Source organism: Brienomyrus brachyistius, chromosome 1, assembly GCF_023856365.1.
Source record: "Brienomyrus brachyistius isolate T26 chromosome 1, BBRACH_0.4, whole genome shotgun sequence".
Classification (NCBI taxonomy): Eukaryota; Metazoa; Chordata; class Actinopteri; order Osteoglossiformes; family Mormyridae; genus Brienomyrus; species Brienomyrus brachyistius.
Window position 1 is genome coordinate 11,372,610 of NC_064533.1, and position 27,555 is coordinate 11,400,164.

Here is a 27,555-nt window from a genome sequence, read left to right on the forward strand (position 1 = left end):
ATCTTTCTTTTCCATTGTGATTTATAAAAATGAACACTTCTTAAAATCCACGATAATTTGACGTCACACTGAAATATATGCCCATTTTATAAAGTTACGTTTTAGGTGCGTCTCATGTTTGGTGATTGGCAATTCTTAATAGTGAGTTATTGTAAAATGATGTTGCTTTTATGGAGATAATTGAGCGACAAGATTATTATAGGATGCTGACGGTGCTTTATCAGTATAAATCATACATATACTGAAAGTGAAATTTTGAAAAGTCACCGTTTAATGCGCTATATGGAAATTTGGAACAGTTTCAGAACCGTGGAAACCAGGCAAGTACGTTCGGGGCTGATATGTTCATACCAGACCAATTCATTAAAATGTCTGTTGCATTAAGTTATAAGGCTTCTTCCATATATTCAGGGGTATCGTTTGGCCGATATGTATTTATTTCACATATGTATTTATTCAAGTTCAAATTCGACTTCAAGCTTATTTATAAAGCACATTTCAAACATCCGCAGTCGACCAAAATGCTCAACAATATGATTCGTGTGTCACATGCCAACACGACAATAAGACACAAATACATCCATCCATCCATTTTCCAAACCGCTTATCCTACTGGGTCGCGGGGGGGGTAGGGGGTCCGGAAGCAATGGGCACGAGGCGAAACAAATACATAATAACATAAATAGAAGGATGTGGCCCGATAAAAAAATAACCACATCGCCAAGAGCAAGTAACTCCTGGGATCTAAGCGGGGTCAAATGAAATGGAGCTGAAACAAACACATAAAATTAAATCTGGAGATGTAAATGAGTAATTCATAAACGAAATTTATAATTGGACAATTGTTACATGGATGACGAGAAGGCTTCCAAGCTGAATTAAAAGCAAAGGAATAAAAATATGCTTTGAGGTGAGATTTAAAAGATGACAACGTCATCTAAGGGGCTGCCTTACATGGAGGGGTAATTCGTTCCAGAGCTTGGGGGGCAAATGACTGCAAACGCCCGATCACTTCTTTGCTTCGGTTTAGATTTCGTAACTATACTAATGTAGGTGGTCCGCTGATCTCAGTAGTCTGCGTGGATGATAAGGTTGCAGGAGGTAAAAAATGTAAGATTGTGATATAAAAACAAATAATACAATTTAAAAATGTAAACTAATGCGAGCCTGTGTCAATTCTAAATAAATAATATACCCTCCCAGCATGAATTAATCGCGAGAAGTGAATATTATACTGCTGAAATTTGTTGAGTTTGTTTTTCCATAAATTCAAAACTAGACCTCAGCTAGTGCCATTCTATCAAAGGATTATTTTAATTTAAATCAAAGCTGTGTGGCAGCGCTGTGTCGTACAATATAATGACGCACTTAACCTGTAAATCACGCGTAATTTACGTAATTCATTTACATATATAGCTAAGAGGACCTAATAAATATCAGCTATCTAAGTAGCGGTACTGACAAGCAACAAGTTATTTTATTTTGGACAGACGTTTGTAAAGGCATGAAATAAAAGAAAAGCTTTCTCTTATTTCATGTTTTAAGGAGTTAAGGTATATCTGACTATCACCACTGAGTCTGCTTGTCATCGCTGCATTTATTGCTTGCATTATTTATAGGGAATATTAAAAGTCTGAGCAGCAACAGAAGCTCGATGAAGACCGAAAGTGGGGTTCAAAACGTTCCGTTTTCCGGTAGAAAACGGAGCCTCATAGAAGACGCCCGGAAAGAGCGTGAGAGCGGCGCCCCCTCCCCGGGTCCGTCGCGCTGCGCAGACAACTTTGTGTTCGAGGAAAAGGACGGCAAGGTGACCCTCAGCATCCTTTTCGCTCTCAACCACGAGAAAAATGCGGGCCTGTCCAAGACCACCAAGGTTTTCGAGGTATATGAGATAACTCGGCATTTTTCCTGCGTCCAGAACCGTACAACTGCCGCATCAGATGTTATAGAAATCTAACATTTTTATTGCCCAAAATGTGCTTTTCCACCCGTTTTTTCTTTAGACATTTGGAGCCAACATTCATCACATCGAAACTCGCCCGGCTCGTAAGTCGAAGAACGTGGAGGACCTTGAATTCTTCGTGAGGTGTGAAGTTCACAGTTCCGACACTGATGTCCTAATAAACTCCCTGAAAAAAGTCGCAGACGACGTGCGCACGATAGCAGAGGAAAAGGGTATTTATGCGTATATATTTGACTGCTATCATTATTATAATGATTATTAGCCAATTATAGCCACAATCATTGTTTAAGCATTTTTGTTCATTTATGCTACAAATAATTTCAGTACACGTTCCATTTAGATTTTCAAATACATTTTAACTTGCATGTTTTTATTTGTTCTTTAGTTCCCTGGTTTCCACGGAAGATTTGGGATCTTGATAAATGTAATCACTTAATTACAAAATATGATCCGGATCTAGACCAGGAGCACCCTGTACGTATATCTAACCGTTTTAAATGTGATAAATTCATTCATATAAACATATATTATTAACTCATTGATGCTAAACCTTTAGAATTTTTGGAATGTATTGGAGAACTAATAGGCTATTAAATTCCTAATTATTTCTGTTGTAAACACGCTGAGTTTTTTTCCCTTCTTGAAATCAGGGTTATAACGATCCAGAATACAGAAAAAGAAGGGCCGCCATTTCTGAACTGGCTTTTTCCTACAAACAGTAAGTTTGCGTTAGGATTGGTTTTAATGCGCGAAAGCTACATGAACTATAACCTAACTGCAAATTCATAAAAAATATCGATACTGTGTTTTTATACCGATAAATTTTAGTGAACTTGGAGACTCGGTCTTTAAACTGCAGTTTACAATTTAAATCGTATAATTGTTAGCTGCACCGTCCCCATGCATTGCTTAATTGCTATTTATCTATATGTTGTTTGTTTGCTCGGTGTTTCACATATTTTTACTCCTTATATTTAGGGGAGAGCCGTTACCCAGGGTGGAGTACACTCTAGAGGAAGTCGCCACTTGGTCCGTTTTCGTATTATGATGGTTAAGTCTAACAAGATGTTGCTAATGCTAATCAGATGATGATGATGACGATTGTGCTAATGATGGTCATTTTGACGGTAGTGCCAGTCATTTTTGGCAATGGTAATCATATTAAATTAATAATGATTACACTGATCACAATATCGGAGATGATGATTTTGATGATGCCCATTAATGGTTCCTATGCCCCTGACCACAATTATAAAAATTGTAATGACAATGATGACAATTGTAGCGGTTAAAACACTAATGTAAATCATAATGATATGAATATTATTGAGTATTTATGAAGTGGTGCTGGTCACAGTAATGCTTCTCGACAGGAAGGAGGTGTACCGCACTCTGAGCGGCATTTACCCCATGCATGCGTGCAGGCAGCACCTGGAGAACCTGCAGGAGCTAGAGAAGCAGTGTGGATATGGAGAGAGCAGCATCCCACAGCTGAGAGAGGTTTCTGACTTCCTCAGAGGTACCTTCACCCCTCTCGGGATAGAGAACTCGACCCTGGACTTGCGCACTTCCCAGCCACAGGAAGATTACAATATCTCCAAGACCTCTACTGTGCTTGAAGTAGTCCGCCTATTTAGTAGGTCATTCCACAGGATCCTCACCCATGGGCATAAATTATGGGGGGTTATAATCCCCCCAATAATCAAAACCAGCCAGTACAACCACATGGACCCCTTAAATGGGTAGAGACCTCAGCCCCACCAATGCTCAACCTAAAACTTACCCTTGACCTCACCTATACTGACTATCAACCAGTAATTGTGATCTTCTTCTTAAAATAATTTCCCATATCATTTAGTGATGCCCATTTTATTAGGAAGTGTGACTTTGCATAATAACCAGATGACCAGACGATGTAGCTACACAATGCTTGTACGCAATTCGAAGTGTTTTTTTTTTTTATTCAGCGTCCCGAATATGCGTCTCCTTGTGATGATGTCACTGCCCGTGGTCTCAGGTTTATGATGTCTCTGCAGAGAGGACGGGGTTCCAGCTCCGGCCAGTTGCCGGTCTGCTGTCTGCCAGAGATTTTCTGGCCAGCCTGGCATTCAGAGTGTTTCAGTGCACGCAGTACATCCGCCATTCATCCACCCCGATGCACTCCCCGGAACCGTACGTTTACTGTTATTATTATCGTAATTGTTATAAGCAGTGGTGGCATATTAAAAAATACAAGTAGTTAGTATAGTTTAGTTCGCTCAAGCGTTATGTCTTTACTCATTGTCTAATCTGCACAACCTTTTTGTAATTGCAGAGGTGGAGATTTCTGGTCCAGAGAGTACAAATCTAGACCAAGATTTTGTTTCGACCAACCAGCTGAGTACTCTGTGACTGTGACTCTTTATGCTCAACTGATTGGTTGAAACAAAATGATGGTCTGTATTTGCTTTCTATGGACCTGAAATTTCCTGCATTTGCCTTTGAATTTGTGCTGACGGTTGCTTTAAGACGCTGTTCTCTGCCCGCAGAGATTGCTGTCATGAGTTATTAGGCCACGTCCCCATGCTGGCTGATAAAGAATTTGCTCAGTTTTCCCAGGTAAAATATTTATATACTAATTGAAGGTTTCAGTGGTAATGAATGCTGGACAAAAGTAACTTTGAGATTGAGAACATTGTTTTTCTTTCCCAGGAAATTGGTCTCGCTTCTTTGGGAGCTTCTGATGAGGACATTGAAAAACTGTCAACAGTGAGTCACGTAGTTTTTTAACAAATATTGGCAGTGATGAAGTCCGTATAGGCAAAGCATGGCCGCCATTAAATCTGAGGGGGACGTGTCCTCCACACATTTCATAATTATTGGTTTGGACCCCCCCCTGTTATGCGCCGGGATCAGGTGAGCAGGCGAGACGCGGGGAAGGAGGAAGCAGGCATGCGAGGTTGAGGGAAACGAAGGTTTATTGGGGGAGACAGGGATGACAGCGACTGACATCAATGACGGATCTGGGGAATACGGACTTAGATGTGGACTAAATACACCAGACAAGCCGAAATGACAGGAAACAGCTGGGCACAATCGGGGAAGCACATGTGGATGGTCAGGGGGCGTGGCACACACGAGGGCTGGATGCGCAGGTAATGACACCCCCCCACATTTAACATAAAATATTAGTTTTATGCCTGTGTGTCCCTCCCACATTCAAAATGCTTCTGACGCCCCTGAGGCAAACAGTGGACTGTTTAATGCAGGGCTCCCCCATTCCGGGCCTGGAGGGCCAGTCTGCCACACGTTGTACAGATTATCTTGCTCAGATATCAGCTAATTACCAGTTTTATTAGGTGTGTTTCAGCAGGGAAATCTGCAAACTGTGTTGCAGACTGGCCCTCCAGGACTGGAATGGGGGAGCCCTGGTTTAGCGGGTCTGTGTGAGGCTTGGTAAAACCCTAGGAGTTTGTTAGACAGACAAACACTACGTGTTACTGCCCTCTAGTGCCAGTACTAGAGTAACCTCTAGTAAAGTCACCTTCTGGTTTATACTTAAAAGACGTTAAAGTCTTTATTGATCCTGGGGGCTTGGGGGGAATTTTTAATGTCCAGCAGCAGAACAGAATAAATCACTCCCAGAACAATAGTTAATAATAATAAGTAATAACCAGTAAGCACTTAGTACGGTGGTGACATAATGGCTTAGCAGGTAGCAGATTGAATCAGTCTCAGCCTTGTGTTTGGAGTCGGCATTTTCTTCTCAATCCATGTGAGTTTGCTCCATGCATTTATGCTAATTTGCATCTATAAATAGTGTGTATGTGCCCTGCAGTGGACTGGCATCCTGTCCATTGCATGTACCCCAGTTATGTGGTGACTGGAATATGAGTTGGAGCATGAATGTATTGTATAGTATAGTATAGTATAGTGTAGTATAGTATAGTATAGTATAGTGTAGGCGGTACAAGTGAAGTACAAAATCCATCTATCTTTTAAGCACATGCCCTAGTTATGGCTATAGGAGGGATGCATGGAGCCCCGGGTGGCATGCATGTCCTTCACAGGGCAGGTAATGCGTGCATGTCCTTCACAGGGCAGGTAATGCGTGCATGTCCTTCACAGGGCAGGTAATGCGTGCATGTCCTTCACAGGGCAGGTAATGCATGCGTGTCCTTCACAGGGCAGGTAATGCATGCGTGTCCTTCACAGGGCAGGTAATGCGTGCATGTCCTTCACAGGGCAGGTAATGCGTGCATGTCCTTCACAGGGCAGGTAATGCATGCGTGTCCTTCACAGGGCAGGTAATGCGTGCATGTCCTTCACAGGGCAGGTAATGCGTGCATGTCCTTCACAGGGCAGGTAATGCGTGCATGTCCTTCACAGGGCAGGTAATGCGTGCATGTCCTTCACAGAGCGCGTACATACATGCACCCACATACAGAAAACATCAGCAGTGGCCACTTATCAATTAGCTTAGCTGCCTGTCTTTGATCTGTGAGAGGAATGTCCAGTCCTGGAGGTATGAGGTAACATGAATAAGTACCGGGCCATGAACCCCCCCTGAAAAAAGCTGAAGGGGTGTAACCCAGGGCAGATGGAGCAAAACAGATAGAGAGCTTAATTAGCGTCCTTGTAACAAGTCATTATGTAATAATGCTGCATTATGTAAGAACTCAGTAGAATGTAACTAATTGAATAATAACAACAATAATAATAGGGTAATGTAGCAATATAAAATTATCATGTAGTCTGTCTATTTGTAAGCTTTTGTTGAGTTATTACGTAATGCGATGCAACAGTCCTCCAAGCCTGGGGGGTGGGGGTGTGGTGGACTGAGAGCATTGAAAAAAGAAGCAGCTGAAGACCTCAGCTGTGCATTTTCAGGAGATGAGCTGCTGGCTGAAGGTGCTCCTCAAGCCCCTTAAATGATGGACCTCATTCAGAAGTAGAACAGTTTGGACAACATTTTTCACTTCCTCAATACCATTCGCGAAGAAGTGATACTATCTCTCCCCCAGCACCTCCAGGAAAAAAGTGAAGAACATGACAATGGCTACACTGGATTCATAAAGCATGCCTAGGGAGACAGTCCTCCATATCAGAGAGGGCCTGACATTTAGTGCTTCCCTCTATGTCCCAGGTTCGCCCTGCAGTCATTCGTATGTGTCCATGGTCTTGATGCAGTATAATATGCTGTTTTCTATGTGCATTTTTGCATTTCTGCCTTGGATGCGTCCTGTGTCGTCATTTTCATGCTGGTGCGATTTGCTGTACTTCTGCCTCCCAGCTGTACTGGTTCACGGTGGAGTTCGGCCTCTGCAAACAGAATGGGGCTATAAAGGCGTTTGGAGCCGGCCTTCTGTCCTCCTACGGGGAGCTCGAGGTGAGATACCGACATCTATCATATCATTAACATGCAGTGTTTGCTTGTCTTTTTCTGCCAATGGGCAGCCCTGGCACTAAATATCTCCTGCTTACCATTGGCAGGAGTGGAGAACCTGATCCATGACCCTCTGTTATTGGCTGATTGAGAGGTCATCCCAAAAACCAGCACTCACGCCGGCTCTCCATGGGTCAGGTTCCCCACCTCTGGCCTTTGGCTAATATAAGACATATTGTTCAGCAGAATTACCTATTGTGGTCTTACTGACAAACTTATTGGTGAGTTTATTGATTCTTAGTCCATTTATGAAAATGTGTGGCTTAATGGGTCAGGATGTTGTGTTTGTGACCAGAAGGTTGTTGGTTCAAACCCCGGGGTCGGCACAGTGATGTCACCATTGGGCCCTTGAGCGCGGCCCTTAACTGCAAATTGCTCCTGGGACTGCCTGACCCTGCTTTTGTAAAATATATGTTGGTTTGGATAAAAGCATCTGTTAAAAAAAGTCAGAGTTCCTCCCTGCTGCACCCCTGACTAGCACTCTCTTATGCCCACAGTACGCCCTCTCCAATGAGCCAGAGTACAGGCCCTTTACGCCTGAGGAGTGTGCAGTCCAGCCGTACCAGGACCAGACGTACCAGCCCGTCTACTTCGTGTCAGAGAGCTTCGAGGACGCCAAGATGAAGCTCCGGTGAGGGCAGATGGACACCTGTGTGCACAGGCGACTCTAGTCTTTTCTCCTAGGGGGTGCAAAGTGAGAGAGCACAACCAGTCATTCATCTCGATAAATACATTTGTAATAAAACAATACTCTTGCAATAAATTATTATTACACAATGATATGACTAACACAAGCCACATTTTCAAATATAACTTTATAATGTCATTTAATTACAGACACTCGAGTTACGTTCTGAATGGCTGTTCGTGACTTGACATATTCGTAAGTCATTATTCAGTGGGGCAGCGTGTGGCTCAGCTGGTATGCCTGTAATCAGAAGGTCGTTGGTTCAAACCCAGCCTCAGCACATCTGATGGTCCTTGAGCAAGGCTCCTGGTTAACCCCCATGGTGGCTGTCCTTCACGGGCAACTTACTCTACAAAAAGAGCAAGTTGAGGGAGGCATAAAAGACAATTTCCCCACAAGGATCAATAGAGTGTTTATTATTATTAACATCATTTTAAGGGTATACGCAAGTACTAAGAACTAGTATGCTGGGAGTTCGCATGCTACGCTGCTGAGCGGCGGGAGTAACAGCCAGAAGTCGTGCCAGGCGGAATTGGCGCACAGGAAAAAAAATTGTTACGGACAGGAAACAGGAGTCCAATGAACATAATTTGGACTTACAGTCCTCTTCATTCGTATGTCTGAAAGTTTGGAAGTTGAAAGTTCGTAAATAGAGAAGTGTCTGTATATTGAACTTAATATGTTCAAATAGCATTTTCATCTGACCAGTAGGGGGTGCAATTTCACCTCCTACATCCCCACTAAAAGCACCTATGCCTGTGTGGTTGGGTGTGTTTTGCCATGTTTTCTATTTATGTTTGTGTGTTTGTATGCAAATCATGTAGCTAAACATCTTAGTGTGCTTATGATGGGATGCACATGATAGCCTGTCCAGTGAAAACATGCATACATGTCAGTTCAGGGCCTCCTGTCCCCCCCCTACTATTACATAGTAATAGTTAGTGGCCAACAGTGGCCCCTAAACCTGCAGGCATGCACAGATCTGTCTGCTAACTAAGCTGTTTGTCCTGCAGTCAGTTCTCGTCAACAATCCACAAGGCCTACTCTGTCCGCTACGACCCCTTCACTTGCACCGTGGAGGTCCTAGACCAGCCCAGAAAGATCCAGGAGGCCTTGAAGCAGATGAGGGAGGAGCTGAAGATCCTGCACTGTGCCCTGGGTAAACTGGGCTAAGGGAGACCACCAACCTGGGAAATGTATGTTTCAAGTCAGCAATGATCAGCTGCCACAGATGTTCCTTGTGAGATATAAGTTCCTGTGTAGTATGTCGAGCCTTAACTAGTCAGTGGTGGCATGGTCATGCTTTACACACACGTTACACGCCTGGCATGGTCATGCTTTACACACACGTTACACGCCTGGCATGGTCATGCTTTACACACACGTTACACGCCTGGCATGGTCATGCTTTACACACACGCTACACACCCGGCATGGTCATGCTTTACACACACGTTACACGCCCAGCATGGTCATGCTTTACACACACGTTACACCCCCAGCATGGTCATGCTTTACACACACGTTACACCCCTGGCATGGTCATGCTTTACACACACGCTTGGCATAGTCAAGCTTTACACACACGTTACACCCCTGGCATGGTCATGCTTTACACACACGCTACACACCTGGCATGGTCATGCTTTACACACACGCTTGGCATAGTCAAGCTTTACAGACACGCTACACACCTAGCATAGTCACGCTTTACACACACGCTACACGCCTGTACATGCCACGGAAAAATATTTATGAATTAAAAGAAATGCTCTGATGAAATTCCTTTCTGTTTGACTTTCTTCATCCATCCATCCCTCCATCTGTCCATCTTCCGATTGCTAATCCTGGTTCGGGTTATGGGAGAGGCACCAGGGGTACACCCCGGACAGGACGGCTTTCTCCATCTTTTCTGAAAGATCACTTACTACAGTATTTTTGTTCTCTCTGTGTCCACCTTTAGTATGTGAATTTCTGCATTTGGTAAAAATAATTCTTCCTTTTTTTTGCACATGCTAGCATTTGCATGTGTGTGTGACAGAGAAAGGGAGTGTTATCTTTTTTGCGCCTCAACGGTAAACAAAGTATTATTTCGCAGATGGACCCCCCCCCCCCCCCCGCCCCCACCTAGCTTATCCATGTTTTACAGCATTTAGCAGGTCCACTGGAACCTCTAACAGGACTTCACCCTGACATGGTGCTTGTGACCAGTCGTTTTTCTGTAAGATCACAGAAAAACATGCTTTATGATCTCTATCAAACATTCCCCTTTGGAGAAGAAAGACTAGACATAAACAGTCATTAACCTGATATCCAGCTAAATATACATCAGGAGGATTTTAGTCAAATTGAGCCAATCCTTTGACATCCATTCCCTCACACCTGGCATCATTAAGCTCTTCGATTCATTCCTCTTCAAGCAGACTTACTTACAGAACATGCAAGTTTTCAAAATGTTCAGTCAATGGCTGAAGGACAGAGGATTTAACTGGTCGACTGAACAGTGCCATGTGAAAGTAAAAAGAAACTGAAGCAACAGTTTATACGATTAAGAGATGTTCATAGCCCAGAACACAGGTCCTTCTTCCTGTGTTTACTGCATAGCCCAGAACACAGGTCCTTCTTCCTGTATTTACTGCATAGCTCAGAACACAGGTCCTTCTTCCTGTATTTACTGCATAGCCCAGGACACGGGGCCTCCTTCCTGCATTTACTAAATAGCCCAGTGCACAGGACCTTCCTCCTGTATTTCCTGCATAGCCCAGGACATGGGACCTTATTCCTGTAATTACCACATAGCCCAGGACACGGGACGTCCTTCCTATATTTACTACATAGCCCAGGACAACACAAGACCTCCTTGTATTTACTGCACATGAGTTTGGGTGGTGCAAGTGCTGTACTCGAACGAGTGTCACTGACAACACAGATCCATTTGATGCTGATGACCCACCTTCAGTTGAACAGAAAACTAAAATGCCTCCCCGAAGATGCTTTTGTTAGAAATGGGGAGGAATAATAGGCAAAAGTGGTAACTGTGTATCAAAAGGCAAATATCGCTGTCTAATTTAGCAGGTTGGTATATCTGCCACCAGAGGGAGCTCGTGGGTTACAGCAGAGTTGCAATATTGATCAAGACAGATACTTGATGACTCATATTTCTAAGAAAACCTCCTTCTTCTCCTCATTTTAAGTCTCCGTAAAAGATGTTACTATGCGGCCTTGGAAACCGCTTTCTGCACACTCCGGTTAATTTGGTCGCGCTTGACGTTGATTCCTTCTCCGCACGCAAATGTTTCAACTCCCACTTGCATGCTGGGTTTGTGGGGAGGGGGGGTGGGTGCTGTTCAACTGGACTGGACAATGTGAACAAACCGGGAACCTGGTGTACGCATGCAGCGCTGCCGTAGAGGTCAAACACATAAAGCGTGTTTAGACACTTTCCCATAATTTCAGTGAGAGTATTGGCCAGTTGGCCATCCTTATGTATACACTTTGGGGGACTGGACTATAACACTCGGAACATGGGTCATACGTGCATAAAGGCACGTTCAAAGCCGCAGGTCAAAGGTCCCATGCTGCTTGTTTGTTTGTCTTAGTGCTGCCCTGTCCCGGCTCGTTCTGGGTACTGGCTGCCCTCCGACTCGTCAGTCACGCAGCCGGGTGACTGAACCTTGGGGCTGGTGTCACTCACGCAGGCCCAGCCACCAGGAACCCACTCCAGCTCCCCCCTTCTCCGAAAAGCCTAATTCTTGCAGGCTCTTCCACCACCTAGTGGGATCTGACTTCAGAGAATCCCAATTCCCAGTTTTCTGAGATCTTCGTAGAAGAGGATTCAGCCCTGGATCAGACCCTGTGCCCCAGTCAGACTCCTCCAGTGTCAAAGTGCCCCAGGATGCACACAGAGTGCTGTGTCTTTGACATAAAATGTGCACAGGCAGACAGAAGGGAGACGAAATTCAGCCATACTGTCCAATTACAAGAGCAACTCCACTGTTAAGCATGAAATTAGGATTAAGTCTGACCACTTGCTCTGGGGAAATGTAGTCATGCAAACCATGGGAGATACCGGAGGTGTTTTACCTATGCTGAGATGAGCAGACAGGAGGGGATTACCAAGAAACACACCGCAGCCAAGGGGAAGCAGGCGGCTGAGTGGATCACACACATGTATGCGTTTTCCCTGTATGTCTGTGTTTGTCAGGGATGAGCTACATATAAAAAAAGTTGATTCCAGATGTACATATGCTTATGCTACGTGGCCTGTGTGCAGGCCTGCCTGTAGGGGGAGCTGTGCTGCATAAGGGAGGGGGGATTGGCAGACACCGCGTGCCTTCGCATGACTAACGGCTTTTCCTGCTGACCGGCAGAGCAGCGTGCTGGCAGTGGCGAGCTCACACACCCCCCTGACCCGCAGACAACCCCACGCCCGCTTGGCTCGGTGAAGCGGGGAAGTGCCGGGAGCCATCATTCTAGGAAAAACACCAAAGCTGGCTTTGTGTGGTTGTGTGTGTGTGTGTGTGTGTGTGTGCGCGCGCGCACACGTCCCCCCATGGCTTGTCTTGCGTGAGCATTTTCCTGCTTGTGGACACACCTCACCTGAATGTTTACCCCGAGCCTGGAGTTAGCGTTAACGATATATCCAGCAAAAACAAGGTTAACCTCAGAATTATCTTGTCATGTATACAATTTGCCATGCGGTACATACAAAATAATACTTTATTGATTTGTTTTTTTTTTTTTTATGAACAAAGACATTATACGACAGGTTATTCTACATTTCCGTCAGCCAAAAGGACAGCTTCCTGTCTCCCCCAATCACGCAGAGTGGGAGGGTTCTATGCCAACTTAGCCCCGCCCCAACCACTGAGGAGCCAATCATCACAGGCTGAAAAACAGATGAGAAAGGTGTTAAAACAGTTAAGTCAAACATACAGTACACATATGCAGCAATGTGTCATTAAAAGGCAATTAACCTGTGGGTGACCCAAGTGATGCACCAGCAGCTGGCTGTTGATCTTTCCAGGGCATCCCGTGGTGGCAAATAGATTCTCATTGGCCTTGGACCACCTGAGGGAGAACAATGACCAAGCATGTGGAGCTGTAAGGCAGAAGTGTTTAATGATCTTGTCTGCATGTGATCACATCCATTCTTTACAGAAGACCTGAAAGAAACAGAAAGGATCCTTTACCTAAAGAGTCGGGCCTTGTCAACATGGGCCGGCCTCTTCTCTTGGGGGTAACTGTGGAATAAAAAGGCAAATGATCATTTGTACCAATGACAATTCGGCACAGCTGTCACCAACAGCCAATCAGTCACTCCCACACATCATCAAGTTCCCACTGCCAATCGTGATTTCTAAAACTGCACAGTTACCTGGAGCGGGTGATGTCCCAGATGACCCAGTCGTTACCGACCACAGCTCCCACCTTGATAGTGTTGGTGAGGCACCAGTCAGCAGACATGAGAGGAGTGTGCCCACTGTCCAGGGAGAGAATGGCTTGCTGGTTAAGCAGGTCGTAGAAGCGCACCACCCCACTCTTCTCTGCCACCATCAACTGGAAAAGATGAACGGAAAACAGCCTGAGATGGAGAATGTGGGCAGCAATAAGGAGATGATCGAAATGAAGCTCATAGCAATAATCACACAGCATAAGATGGGGAGAAGGAAGAAGGCAGGGAGAGAGGAGGATGATGAGAAAGGGGAGAAGGGAGATGGCAGGGAGAGAGGAGGATAAAGAGGGCAGGGAGAGAGGAAGATGATGGAAAGGGGGAGAAGGAAGAGGGTAGGGAGAGAGGAGGATGATGGAAAGGGGGAGAAGGAAGAGGGTAGGGAGAGAGGAGGATGATGGGAAAGGGGAGAAGGTAGGGAGAGAGGAGGATGATGGGAAAGGGGGAGAAGGAAGAGGGAAGGGAGAGGAGAGGATGGTGGGAAAGGGGAGAAGGTAGGGAGAGAGGAGGATGATGAGAAAGGGGAGAAGGGAGATGGCAGGGAGAGAGGAGGATAAAGAGGGCAGGGAGAGAGGAGGATGATGGAAAGGGGGAGAAGGAAGAGGGTAGGGAGAGAGGAGGATGATGGGAAAGGGGAGAAGATAGAGGGTAGGGAGAGAGGAGGATGATGGGGAAAGGGGAGAAGGTAGGGAGAGAAGAGGATGATGGAAAGGGGGAGAAGATAGAGGGTAGGGAGAGAGGAGGATGATGGGGAAAGGGGAGAAGGTAGGGAGAGAAGAGGATGATGGAAAGGGGGAGAAGATAGAGGGTAGGGAGAGAGGAGGATGATGAGAAAGGGGAGAAGGGAGATGGCAGGGAGAGAGGAGGATGATGGCAAAGGGGAGAAGGGAGATGGCAGGGAGAGAGGAGGATAAAGAGGGCAGGGAGAGAGGAAGATGATGGAAAGGGGGAGAAGGAAGAGGGTAGGGAGAGAGGAGGATGATGGAAAGGGGGAGAAGGAAGAGGGTAGGGAGAGAGGAGGATGATGGGAAAGGGGAGAAGGTAGGGAGAGAGGAGGATGATGGGAAAGGGGGAGAAGGAAGAGGGAAGGGAGAGGAGAGGATGGTGGGAAAGGGGAGAAGGTAGGGAGAGAGGAGGATGATGGAAAGGGGGAGAAGGAAGAGGGTAGGGAGAGAGGAGGATGATGGGAAAGGGGAGAAGGTAGGGAGAGAGGAGGACGGTGGGAAAGGGGAGAAGAGAGAGGGCAGGGAGAGAAGAGGATAAAGAGGGCAGGGAGAGAGGAGGATGATGGAAAGGGGGAGAAGGAAGAGGATAGGGAGAGAGGAGGATGGTGGGAAAGGGGAGAAGAGAGAGGGCAGGGAGAGAAGAGGATAAAGAGGGCAGGGAGAGGAGGATGACGGAAAGGGGGAGAAGGAAGAGGGTAGGGAGAGAGGAGGATGGTGGGAAAGGGGAGAAGAGAGAGGGCAGGGAGAGAAGAGGATAAAGAGGGCAGGGAGAGGAGGACGATGGAAAGGGGGAGAAGGAAGGGGGTAGGGAGAGAGGAGGATGGTGGGAAAGGGGAGAAGAGAGAGGGCAGGGAGAGAGGAGGATAAAGAGGGCAGGGAGAGAGGAAGATGATGGAAAGGGGGAGAAGGAAGAGGGTAGGGAGAGAAGAGGATGATGGGAAAGGGGAGAAGGTAGGGAGAGAGGAGGATAAAGAGGGCAGGGAGAGGAGGATGTTGGAAAGGGGGAGAAGGTAGGGAGAGAGGAGGATAAAGAGGGCAGGGAGAGAGGAGGATGATGGGAAAGGGGGAGAAGGAAGAGGGTAGGGAGAGAGGAGGATGATGGGAAAGGGGGAGAAGGAAGAGGGTAGGGAGAGAGGAGGATGATGGGAAAGGGGGAGAAGGAAGAGGGCAGGGAGAGAAGAGGATGGAGGGAAAGGGGAGAAGGTAGGGAGAGAGGAGGATGATGAGAAAGGGGAGAAGGGAGATGGCAGGGAGAGAGGAGGATAAAGAGGTCAGGGAGAGAGGAGGATGATGGAAAGGGGGAGAAGGAAGAGGGTAGGGAGAGAAGAGGATGATGGGAAAGGGGAGAAGGTAGGGAGAGAGGAGGACGGTGGGAAAGGGGAGAAGAGAGAGGGCAGGAAGAGAAGAGGATAAAGCGGGCAGGGAGAGGAGGACGATGGAAAGGGGGAGAAGGAAGGGGGTAGGGAGAGAGGAGGATGGTGGGAAAGGGGAGAAGAGAGAGGGCAGGGAGAGAGGAGGATAAAGAGGGCAGGGAGAGGAGGATGTTGGAAAGGGGGAGAAGGTAGGGAGAGAGGAGGATAAAGAGGGCAGGGAGAGAGGAAGATGATGGAAAGGGGGAGAAGGAAGAGGGTAGGGAGAGAAGAGGATGATGGGAAAGGGGAGAAGGTAGGGAGAGAGGAGGATAAAGAGGGCAGGGAGAGGAGGATGTTGGAAAGGGGGAGAAGGTAGGGAGAGAGGAGGATAAAGAGGGCAGGGAGAGAGGAGGATGATGGGAAAGGGGGAGAAGGAAGAGGGTAGGGAGAGAGGAGGATGATGGGAAAGGGGGAGAAGGAAGAGGGCAGGGAGAGAGGAGGATGATGGGAAAGGGGGAGAAGGAAGAGGGCAGGGAGAGAAGAGGATGGAGGGAAAGGGGAGAAGGTAGGGAGAGAGGAGGATGATGAGAAAGGGGAGAAGGGAGATGGCAGGGAGAGAGGAGGATAAAGAGGGCAGGGAGAGAGGAGGATAAAGAGGGCAGGGAGAGAGGAGGATGATGGAAAGGGGGAGAAGGGAGAGGGCAGGGAGAGAAGAGGATGGTGGGAAAGGGGAGAAGAGAGAGGGCAGGGAGAGGAGGATGATGGAAAGGGGGAGAAGGAAGAGGGTAGGGAGAGAGGAGGATGATGGAAAGAGGGAAAATGAAGAAGGAAGGGTGAAGAAATGCATGATGAGAGGAGACAGTCACCTTGTAGACCTCCTCTGGGTGCCAGCACACACTCATCCCTGGGGAGCGCAGGAGGAACGAGGCCGTCTGGTTTCCTTCCAGATCCCAGAGTCTGAGGACCAGTGGAAGATGGCAGACAGGTCAGAAAGAGGGGAGGCTCAGAGGTACGTTTCCTCTGTGGGTAGGAGGATGGAGCTTGTCGGCGGGTCTCAGAACGACATCGATCTGCACCTGCGCTCAGGTGAGAAGATCCACATGATAGCCATTCCAGCTCCTTCAGATTTTACGGAACCGTCTCAGACTTGAGAAGCAAAAGAACGCGGACCCACGTTCCGAACTGATTCACTAGTGAATGCCCGTCTTGCACTACGGTCTTTGACTGTTGCACTCCAGCGAGACTGCAATGAGCTTCGGGCCGGCTGATAATGGCCGCCCACTTTTAATCAAATCCAACATAAATTATATAAATACAGATGGCGAAGCCGTCAGAAAGCACAACACAAATCAAATGAAAAGAAAAGCGAACCGAGATTGAATTAGCCGTATGGATAGAGACCGGGGGGGGGGGGGCGGCTGGTGGTCTGGCAACACAAAGCTAAAAATAGCCTCGAGAGACAAGATGGCATCACAAGGCAGGGCCCGTCGCCGGTGCGGCGGAAGTGTGCGGTGATGTGAACAGCTGACGGCACAGAAAACGAAGGATTATTGAGATTAACAAAGACTAAAAATAACGACAGCCAATCAGAGAGGCACTTTCGCACCCCCTGCACTCGATAGCCAGGTTTTCGGACGCTTTAATGGCCCCGGCCCCCGGTCATACTTTCCAGAATGTTCCATGCAGTTCCAAGCTCCGCAGTGCCAGCTAGACCCTCCATCTAGCTTTGGGAGGGCCGAGCCATCCCCTGAACTCTCCATGCCTCCAGTCCCCACCCCTCCCAAAAAAAAAAAAAAAAAAAAAGGATTTTCTCTTAATCTGATGTCTTGGAAGAGTACTGGGCTGTTTGGTGGGGGGAGTCTAGGATGTGCTTTTCAGAAGTCTACGCAGAGACATAAATCAAACCGTGACAAGGAAATCTTCCAGGGAAAGTAGGATTAAAAAAAAAAAAGAAAAACTCTGAATGTTCACCACATCAGACGGCTCCGACCGCATGTGACCGCGGTGCATCCACGTGCCGAGCCCAAGGGGCTGCCGAACAAGCCGCGGGGCTTCTGGGGATTCTGGGAAAAAACAAGCCTCTGGCTAATTGGGAGTGATCTCCAGAGCATGTAGTGATTAGGCGGAGGGCTGCTTCCAATGAGGCCCGCGGGCGGCATCCCAGAGCGCATGGAAACGCCGGCCTTCTAATCCCGGGTTTCTGCCGCCGGGCACCGTGAGCTGGATGGGCCTCCCGTAAACAACCGCGCTTCCATCGAAGAGAGAGACCCAGAAACATCTCATGGCACAGTCTTGCATTTTAAATGGCTCCCGACATGGCTGTTAAGACAAAGAGGAGAATCACACACGCTGGAAAAAGGTGAGTGGTGTATTCTCTCATAATCAGACACACACACACACACAGGAAGCAAACACATTTAACCTAAGCCTACACTCCGGGACACTGTCACTCCCGCTGACAAAGACAAAGCCGAGACCCCTGTCCTCCAGACCTTCACACAGCTGCCATAAAAGAACACACCCCCCCCCTCCCCATACCACCAGAGATGGATGGTGGGGCAGTAGATGCAGACCACCGAAGCAGGCCTTGGCTATAACTCATGCATGGCCATCATTGAGTGCGGCTTACGCACAGAATACAGCCGGCATCCAGGATACCGAGAGAGGAAACAGGCTGCGAGAGTGTTGGGATTGCAGAACGCTTTTTTTCCAAAAGCGGAGGACGTGGGAATTTGTTCAATAAGCCGTATTACCCGCCGACGGACCCGAGAGCACAAGATTAATAATATTTATTATCCATCATGCAGTGCAAACAGTGACCATGTGCACTGGGAAGCCATTCATCATCTTTAACGTTAAGCAACGTGATTGGCCAAACATCCATCGTCTTTAACAATAATAATTTTCATTGGACCAGCTTTCTACCTCCTCCAACAAATCACCCTTCTGTCATGCAACCCAGAAAAAAAATGTCAGCAGGAAAAAAACAAATGGGACTGCTAACCAGTCACCTCTCTGTCTCGGGGAAGACCAATCAGACATCAGCTGCATAGGGAGAACCAATCAGGTTCTTGTTGCTGAATCAGAGGAACCAAAGAGCTTGAGTAAGCAGCAGTGTATATGTGAGATCGACACTCCGTGGCCTCTTTCGACATCTGAGCGCTGTCTAGGAACTGATGAAGTGACTCTCTCACATCCAGTAAACTCTCAAGACAAAGAGCCCTTCTTGGGAAGCAAAGCTGAGAAGCACAGCCAGGTTTGTGCCGGGGTCTTGATGCGGGTGGGGGGGCTGTGTGATGTGTGTGGCGGAGGAAGCAGCTGGGGTACCGATCTGACTCCGCCCATCAGCGGGGGACCATGTGTGGGAGGATACTGACCCAAGCACACTGCAGCTGGCTCAGCCCGCCTCCCCCCTCCCGCTCCATCCTTGTCCGCTCTACCAAACTTGCTGAACTTCAGAGTCTTCTTACACCAACCCACTTCCAGAATGCTCCATCCCGGCTCCCCACCACAAAAGCGAAAGTAAAGTGAATGTGATTCATTGTCATTGTTGACACACAACAGCACACAGTGCACAACAACAAAATGTGTAAATGTGTCCTCTGCGTTTAACCCATATGAGACACAGCAGGGGGCAGCTAATTCAGAGCCCAGGGAGCAGCGCTTGGGGGCGGCACCTTGCTAGTCGGAGACAAGTGACCTCCGAATAACAAGTGTGCTTCCTAACCATTAGCAGGATCTCCTGAGAGCAGCGTCACACTTCAGACACGTCAGGCTCCGCCTTCTCATGCACACCTACAGCTCACATTCACATAAAACGGCTCTGGTCTCCCACATGCTCCTTCGCCTTTCTTCTGTTTTTCCTGGCCACACTACAGAAACTCCCCCATGACACCTCCCCTAATTCTCCTGGACTTTCCTGGGAACTCCACACTTCCCGTACCTAGACTGGGACAACGGGAGACCGGCAGCCAACTGCCTCCAGATAAGCTGCTTCACGCTGTGATACAGGCAGGAACAGGTGACCTCATTGCACAAGGTCAGGGGTCGCAACCCGTGTGAACCAACCGCCCTCTTGGGCTCTCAGCTGCTGCATGTTCACAGACAGTCAGAGCCCAGTCAGAGTTTTTAACTCCGTATCACTAATGTGTGTCGCAGGTGCTAGGAGCAGGAAATGCAAAGCTCAGTGGGACAGTCTTAAGTAAACTGCTGAAATCAGGACCCACCCTTCCCCCTTCCTCTAATCCTGTTTCCTTAAGATGCATGCAGGTGTCCTCCGGTCCCCCAGGGGGCGATGCTGAGGCATGAGCTGCTGGCACAGCTGCAAAAACCACCCCGCACACAAGAAGCAGAATGACATGCGGTGCGGACTTCCCGGGTTTTTTCCTCCTGCCGCCTCGACGTGCGAGCCGGCATGTTAGCAATTTACCCCAGAGGAAGACCCAACTGCCGCCTCAGAGCCTTTCCACGTTTAAGCAATTAGCCAGAGAAGCGGAGCGGCGTGGGGGATGCAGCTCGGTGCGGCTCAGCCTTGTTGTGCTGAGCCTCCGGTTTCGCTATGGGAGCCCGGCGTCGGACTTTTCTGCACCATTAACACAGAACAGAGCTCACACTCACTATGTGGGCTCAGGTTTACTACCACACCCTTCGACAGAGCGCGAGAAAAGGATGGATAGAGAGAGAGAGAGAGAGAGAGAGAGAGAGAGAGAGAGAGAGAGAGAGAGAGAGAGCGAGTGCACAGCGGCAGGTGGGACCAACCTGCAGGTGAGATCATCGCTGACAGAGGCGAGCTGCTTTCCCTCCGAGGGCTCGAACACCAGGCCATTAATGTAGTCGGTGTGACCTTCCATCACCTAGGCCAGCAGGGGAAGAAGCATCTGAACACAAATACTGTTCTGCATTAAGAGGAATGTCAGTGTTGTTGCCGTGTTATTAATACCTATCCATCCATCAGGCTTCCATCCATTTAACCAGCCCAGGACATTGGGGAGGGGTGCACTGACACCTACCCCAGGTAGCATGTGACCCACGGCAGGGGAATGCCAGTCCATCGCAGGACACACACACGTGCCACAATCACTACTATGGGCAATTTAGAGAAGCCATTTAAGCTACCTGCATGTCCTTAGACCAGTGCGTGTCGCCCCATTACTTAGGAACCCCAAGGCTTAGGGATTCCCAGCTGCCAGGTTTTAGACCTGCTTTAGATCACAGTAGCCAGAGCAATTTCACCAAACCCAGACAGAGCATGTAAACTCCACACATGCAGAGAGGTGGAACTCGAACCGCAAACCTGAAGGTATGAGACAACAGTGCTGCCCACCGTGGCACCGCACCACTCTACAAGACCCTGGACATATAAGTAAATAAAACAAATTCATTCATGCAAAACTGATGGCCCACAACCCTGCTCATGGTAAGTGGTTGGAGCATTTCCCATCCCAGTCCTCGTGGAACCCCGGACATTCCACATTTTTGCTCCCTCCCAGCTCCCAACCAATCAGAAACACCGAATACCTGGTACAGGAGCACTGGGAGGAAGTAAAAACGTGGACTGTCCAGGGTCCCCTGAGGACTAGATTGGGAAACACTCGATTAATGGACAACTCATGTGTTCTACACACTTACAGGGCCACAGCTAACCCTAATGAGACGCTGGAGTTGCTTGTAATTTTCAATTAACGATATAGATCTCTATAGGCCAACAGCCACCAGCCAAAGGACCGTGGGACGGAACTAGTACCTGTATTTCGTGTCTGTCTTGAAGGTCTGACGTCAACAGCCTGAGCTTCCAATCCACCGCCGCTGTGCAAAATCTGCCACAAGAGGGAGAGAAAAGAACAGCTCAGAAAAAAAGGCTAAAGAAAGAAAAAAAAAGAAAAGAAAACTATCAGGGCAGTTGTGAAAACGGAGGACTGTTCCTGATGTCATATTCGCAGCCCAGTCATGAGATCCACGTGTGCAAATCTCTGGTTCATGAACACTGCGGACCTGCTATCGCTCCCCCGCAGAGCAACCCTGCTAGCGTGTGCGAGTGTGCTGCATGCTCGCAGTGACGAACCGGCTGCCTGTGAGAATTTAATTACAAAGATAAACACCGGGAAAGCACTCTGGAAGGGGCCGCCGCAGGGAGTGCACTCTGGGTAATCAGGCCCCGCGCACACCGGCGACTGCAATCACTCACACGATTACACCCAACGCGCTTCTGACAAGGAAAACACATACTCCATGCGCGACGCGCTCGGCAAAGGGACAGCTTCGGCCTCGCGTGATTGCATGCAGACCCGCAGACGACGCGCTCCGCACGACGCTGGGTAGAATCGCCGCATGGATTCCTGGATTACGCGCAACCCTTTAAACTCTGTCCAAATAAGAAACGCCAATGGTGGTAAACAGGTGGACGAGGCCTGTTAGGCTATTAACATCAAAACACACCACACTGCATATGCACTGCAACTGGACACTAACGCAGCATCTGGGAATGAAATGGAAAAGTGCCCCAGGAAGAAAGGGCAGCAATGCTTATGGATGCCTAGTCTGGCCTACATGTCTACCATTCCTCACCATCCCTCTATATGCAAGAGGGTTGGTTGGGAAGGGGGCTGCTGACTATGGGATTTGAACCTGCATCCGTCTGAACAAAAGCGACAGTGTCGTAACCCACTGTGCTACACACTGCCCCCATAAAACAAAGACTGTAATTTATATATTACAAATGAGGACAAGGTCACAGATATCCAGTGCGATACAAGACCAAGACCTTGAAAGACATAGTCAAGACCAAGACCTTGAAAGACATAGTCAAGACCAAAAATAATAATAATAATAATTTAAAAAATCAAGTCCCTTTTTGAGACCATGGTTTTACTTATACTTATTTACTGTCACCATCACACCTAGTAATTAAAAGTGAAATTTTATTTATGCATTATAATCCTTTTATCTCAAACATTATTATTCAATTACAAATACCCAACACTAAACCTTGCTAACCTGATCAAATTTCCTTGCAGGGTAAGAGATATGCGAGTTCTAATCTTATTGGTTATTTTGACTGTTTATTTGAAACAAACAACATGACTAGCACATACTGTAATTAGGGTCCCAAGGTGCTTAAGTATGCACAAATCAGGTCCTGAAAGCAAGGGGGGAGGATCATCCGCACATTTGTATAGTAAGAGACACATCGAGTCCTAAGTTGCTTTAGAAAGGAACACAGTATGTTATTTTTTTTAACATGGAACAATCCTGTAATATATGAGACGGGTGGCAACTCTATTCAGAACAGAACAGTCATTCACCCCCTTCATTTTTATAAGCTCAGTGATGTATGAAAAACAAAAAAGAGAAACGAGTTGCGGTGTGTCTGTTTTTTTTCTACGAGAGGAACTTGTTGCTTGAAAGTTAGTGAGCCCTTCGGAATTTTCCACATTCCTGCATAAATTACTTTAAAACATCATCAGATATTCACGGAAGTCCTAAAAGTAGGTGGAGAGAACAAAATTAATCAAATCAGACAAAAATATCACATTTTGTCATTCATTTATTGAAGATAATGATCCAATGTCATACATCTGAGTGGCAAAAGTATGTGAACCTTTGTCCCCCTTTTGCAGCAATAACTGTGAATAAACGTATCCAATAGGTCTTCATCAGTCCTGCACATTAGCTTGGAGGAATTTTGAACATGAACTGCCTGCTTCAGGTCCTTCCACACCATTCCCATTGGGTTACGGTCAAATGTGTGACTTGGTTGCTCCAAAACCTTCATTTTATTCTTCCCTAACCAGTCTTAGGTAGAACGACTTATGTGCTTGGGCTGGTTGTCTTGCTTGCATGATGCAGTTTCTCTTGAGATGCAGTCCACGGACAGATGTCCTGAAATTTGCCTTTAGAACTCGCTGTTATATTCATTGTCCCATTCACAATGGCAAGCTGTTCTGGCTCAGATGCAGCAAAATAGGCCCAAAGCGCGATACGACCGCGCCATGTTTCACAGACGGGATGAGGCTCTCGAGCTGGAATGCAGTGCTTTCCTTTCTCCAAACATAACACTTCTTATTTGAACCAAAAAGTTCTATTTTGGTCTCATCTGTCCATACAACATTACCCCATTCACTTTCAGGCTTGTCTACACACCCATCAGCAAACTGCAGACAGGAAGCAATGCTTTTTTGGAAAGCAGTCACATTCTACTTGCAACCCTGTCATGCGCATCACTGTTATTGAGTGCTCTTCTGAAAGTGGATTCATGAACATTAACAAATGTGAGAGAGGCTTTTAACTTGCTTAGAAGTTACCCTCGGTTCCTTTGTGACCTCACAGACTATTAGACGACTTGCCCTTAGAGTGAACTTTGTTGGTCGACCACTCTTGGGGAGATTAACAGTCTTAAACTTCCACCATTTGCACACCGTCTGTTTGTGGATTGGCGCAGTCCATACTCTCTCCCAGCATGATGACCATCAACAAATGTTTTTCTGAAGTCCTCTGAAATGTTCTTTGTCCGTGGCATGAAACACTGATAATGGCACAAACGTGTCTGAAGATGAACCCCTTGACAGAAACCTGCTTTTTTTGCCCATTAACAAATGACTGTCATCACATCGATCGACACCCATGACATTGATTGACGACACCTGACTCTAATCTCACCTTCAACTTACCTACTAGGTTCACAAACTTTCGCCACTCACAGATTTGTTAGATTGGATCGTTTCCTCAACAAATAAATGACCAAGTATGGAATTTCTCTTGGTTGTTCAATCTTGCTCTCCTACTTTTAGGGCTTGCGTGAAGATCTGATGATGTTCGAATATATATGCAGAAATATAGAAAATTCTGAAAGGTTCACGAGGCGGCATGGTGGTGCAGTGGTTAGCACTGTTGCCTCACACCTCTGGGACCCGGGTTCGAGTCTCCGCCTGGGTCACATGTGTGTGGAGTTTGCATGTTCTCCCCATGTCGTCGCGGGGTTTCCTCCGGGTACTCCGGTTTCCCCCCACAGTCCAAAAACATGCTGAGGCTAATTGGAGTTGCTAAATTGCCCGTAGGTGTGTGTGTGAGAGTGATTGGTGTGTGAGTGTGCCCTGCGATGGGCTGGCCCCCCATCCAGGATTGTTCCCTGCCTCGTGCCCATTGCTTCCGGGATAGGCTCCGGACCCCCCACGACCCAGTAGGCTAAACGGTTTGGAAAATGGATGGATGAAAGGTTCACAAATTTTCAGCACTGAATGCAAAGCTGATCATGTAATGATAAGGCGAGCCAATCAAAGAACTCATACGAAAGGTCTAAAAACAGCAGTTAACCTTATACCCGAGTAACTCACAATAAATTCCAAAAGTTTGTCACTGTGGTGAGAAAAAAAACTCATGTCTCGCTCTTAAATTAAGAGTCTGAAATATAAATGTTGTAGTCAGAGACTGATTCAAGACAGAGTAGAAATGCTTTCAATTTCGTGACAAGACCAGGCACATGAAAAAGTGGTGTCAAGATCGGACTCGAGTACTACAACACCAACATGTATACTCTGCAAAGGCACATCATACAGAGAGACAGAAGGCCAATCACCTGATCAGCTGGGGCAAAAGGTCCAATCGGGATTCGGGGCTCCAGGCGAGACCATCCACAGGCACCCCATGATGAAACACGCGCAGTGTGGTGAACTCTACCCCCTCCACTTCTGCGTCTTCCTCCTGCGCCCGGTTACGCACACACACCGGGAAAGAAAAAAAACTGAGGAATTAACAGATCACTCACAGGTGGAAAACATCAACTGCACCCCCTGCAAGCAGCCATGTTTGCCACTCTGCTGATTGGAACGGGACATCCCTGCCACCCACCTGAAAGCGGCAAGTGCCCACCACCACGTGCTGGCTCCCCCCATAAGCCAGTAGGTTGCCGGCCACGCCGCTCTGGAAGGGACTGAACTCCACCACGCTCACGTAGTCCTCGCACGGCACCGTGTAGCTGGCACTGCGTGCCCCTTCCTGCTTCATCCTGCTTCCGGGCTCCAGGGCTCTCTCAGTCCCAGATCACCTGCAGACATACGAGACACACATCTTTCAATGGGATCTCCCGCAAAGTCTTACCCAGGATAGGACCCCAGCCATGCTGAGGAAGCCCGACTGAGACAATCCCAAAGTGCAGGTTCGCTCACACATCCCTTAACCTGCTAAGTGTACCTCGAGTACTGTAAATGCACAAGTGAGATAGATAGATCCCCCCCTCCCCCAACCAAGCTGGAAAACCCTCACAAACAGCAAACAGCGGAAGTCCAACTGCATCAGAGCCAGTCAACAATGAGTCCGTATGGAAACATAACGTGTTCTGCTGAGGGTCACGGTTGCGGTCGGTCGGTCTAGCAAAGTTTGAAGCTCATAACGAGGCAGGAGTTAATGACTTTACAACACCATTTGGGAAATCAGTGCAACACAATTATCTGACATTGGCTCCAGATGTCAAACAAACCATTACAGCAATGCTCTGCATTACGTTCTGCCTTGTCCATATGTTCTCTGCATAGAACCATGTTGGTGTCCACAGTAATGGGAGGAAAAAAAATTAACAGGACTGGTCCTTTCTTGTCCACATAAACATCCATATACTAGTTGTATAGCTATGGCCACCTCAGCAGTGTGAGTGGGACTGTCCCAGCACTCACTGAACCTGGCCAGAGCAGTTGTTTTTCCAAGCACACGTGTGTTGCGTCACTGCGCTCCCTGGGGTCCAGAAGTCACACACATGGAAGCTTTTAAGAAGTGTAAAAAAAAATTGTAAAACGGCACTAATCTAAGTCTGTCACACGGCTTTAAAACGTGACATCACACCGCGGAAAAATCAGACTCCAAGGTTAACTCTGTACAGTAATATACCCTCCCTGACACATGGAGGAGAAACAGTGACGGTAACATTCACTCGCACGCCCATACATATATATTATACACACATACGTAGACAAACACTTACTGGACAATGATTCGAGATATTCCTATTATAAACACGTACTTAATGTGACTTTCAAATATTTCAAAAGACGTCTTTAACTCTGTTGCGCACTAAAGCTAACAATTTCTCGAAAGACAAAGATCAGTCCGGTGGAATATATATAAAATGGGTTGTGCACGCATAGGTCATGATTACTGAAAAAAATAGGCAATACGGATCCTTACAAACGCAGCAAACACTATAAACAGGCAAAGCTACTTTTACTTATACATAAGCCAACTTTCAAAAATTCTTGTTGCTTTTGATGGAAATTTCCAATAGGAGTCTAACTGAATTTCTTTTCCATTCCTATTTCTTTTTTTTGGGGGGGGGGGGGGCATATATCTGTCAGTAAACCTGTCATACAAAGTAACAGTACGATACACAGTGGTTTATATTTAATATATTCTGACGTCTATATCCTTCCTGTAATGTATAATGTATAATATTATCATAGCGTTACCTAGAACACATTTCGGAGTTAGCTGGTTTGCTAACAGACTTAGTAGATAACTTTCAATGGCAAAACTCACACAAACCATTTAAATCGCTTGGGTATCCCCCAGACACAAAAATTTAACCATATGGGTGTGCGGTATCGTGGAAAACTTGGACAGTGATATAAAAGTTTTATTCCTTTAGTACTGAACGTATCGCATTGAACCAAGTTGCTAACGAGACAATAAACCTAAAACATGGGGTAGCTAAACAGTAACAGCAGTTAGATCATTTCGTTACTCGATTCCATAGTAATATTTTTCCACTGCGAATTATACCACTAGGTTAAATTCAAATAACATACATGCCACTTTCAAAACAATATTACCATACCTACACGCGCCTAGGGTTCAGACTGGAAATGGTCAAATTCTCATTGGTGCACGGGTTCACTTCCGGGTTAAAGGTCTTTTCGTGCTTATTGGTCAAAGCATGAGCACGCGGGGGCTTTTAAAAATTCAAACA

The 27,555-nt window shown here is 47.1% G+C and overlaps 2 protein-coding genes across 4 annotated transcripts; one reads left to right on the top strand and one right to left on the bottom strand.

The window, feature by feature from the left end:
* Nucleotides 1-1,431: 1,431 nt before the first annotated feature.
* On the top strand, nt 1,432-9,827 carry th2 (tyrosine hydroxylase 2). 2 transcript variants are annotated; one of them, XM_049013405.1, is made up of 12 exons: nt 1,432-1,882; nt 2,004-2,175; nt 2,349-2,437; nt 2,614-2,681; nt 2,942-2,992; nt 3,337-3,482; nt 4,000-4,135; nt 4,492-4,561; nt 4,655-4,711; nt 7,236-7,331; nt 7,886-8,019; nt 9,090-9,827. In XM_049013405.1, exons 1-12 carry the CDS (start codon nt 1,655-1,657, stop codon nt 9,247-9,249), a joined length of 1,407 nt encoding a protein of 468 aa, XP_048869362.1. In that variant the 5' UTR covers nt 1,432-1,654; the 3' UTR covers nt 9,250-9,827. The 2 variants fall into 2 exon arrangements, with proteins under 2 accessions (XP_048869362.1, XP_048869371.1); XM_049013414.1 differs by having other exon boundaries at nt 3,388-3,482.
* Nucleotides 9,828-12,777: 2,950 nt separating this feature from the next.
* nup37 (nucleoporin 37) lies at nt 12,778-27,555 on the bottom strand. 2 transcript variants are annotated; one of them, XM_049023882.1, is made up of 10 exons: nt 27,424-27,555; nt 25,449-25,644; nt 25,177-25,301; nt 21,349-21,421; nt 20,364-20,458; nt 16,472-16,562; nt 13,454-13,635; nt 13,269-13,319; nt 13,053-13,146; nt 12,778-12,964 (listed from the first exon to the last, which is right to left on the bottom strand). In XM_049023882.1, exons 2-10 carry the CDS (start codon nt 25,602-25,604, stop codon nt 12,851-12,853), a joined length of 981 nt encoding a protein of 326 aa, XP_048879839.1. In that variant the 5' UTR covers nt 25,605-25,644; nt 27,424-27,555; the 3' UTR covers nt 12,778-12,850. The 2 variants fall into 2 exon arrangements, with proteins under 2 accessions (XP_048879839.1, XP_048879847.1); XM_049023890.1 differs by having other exon boundaries at nt 27,428-27,515.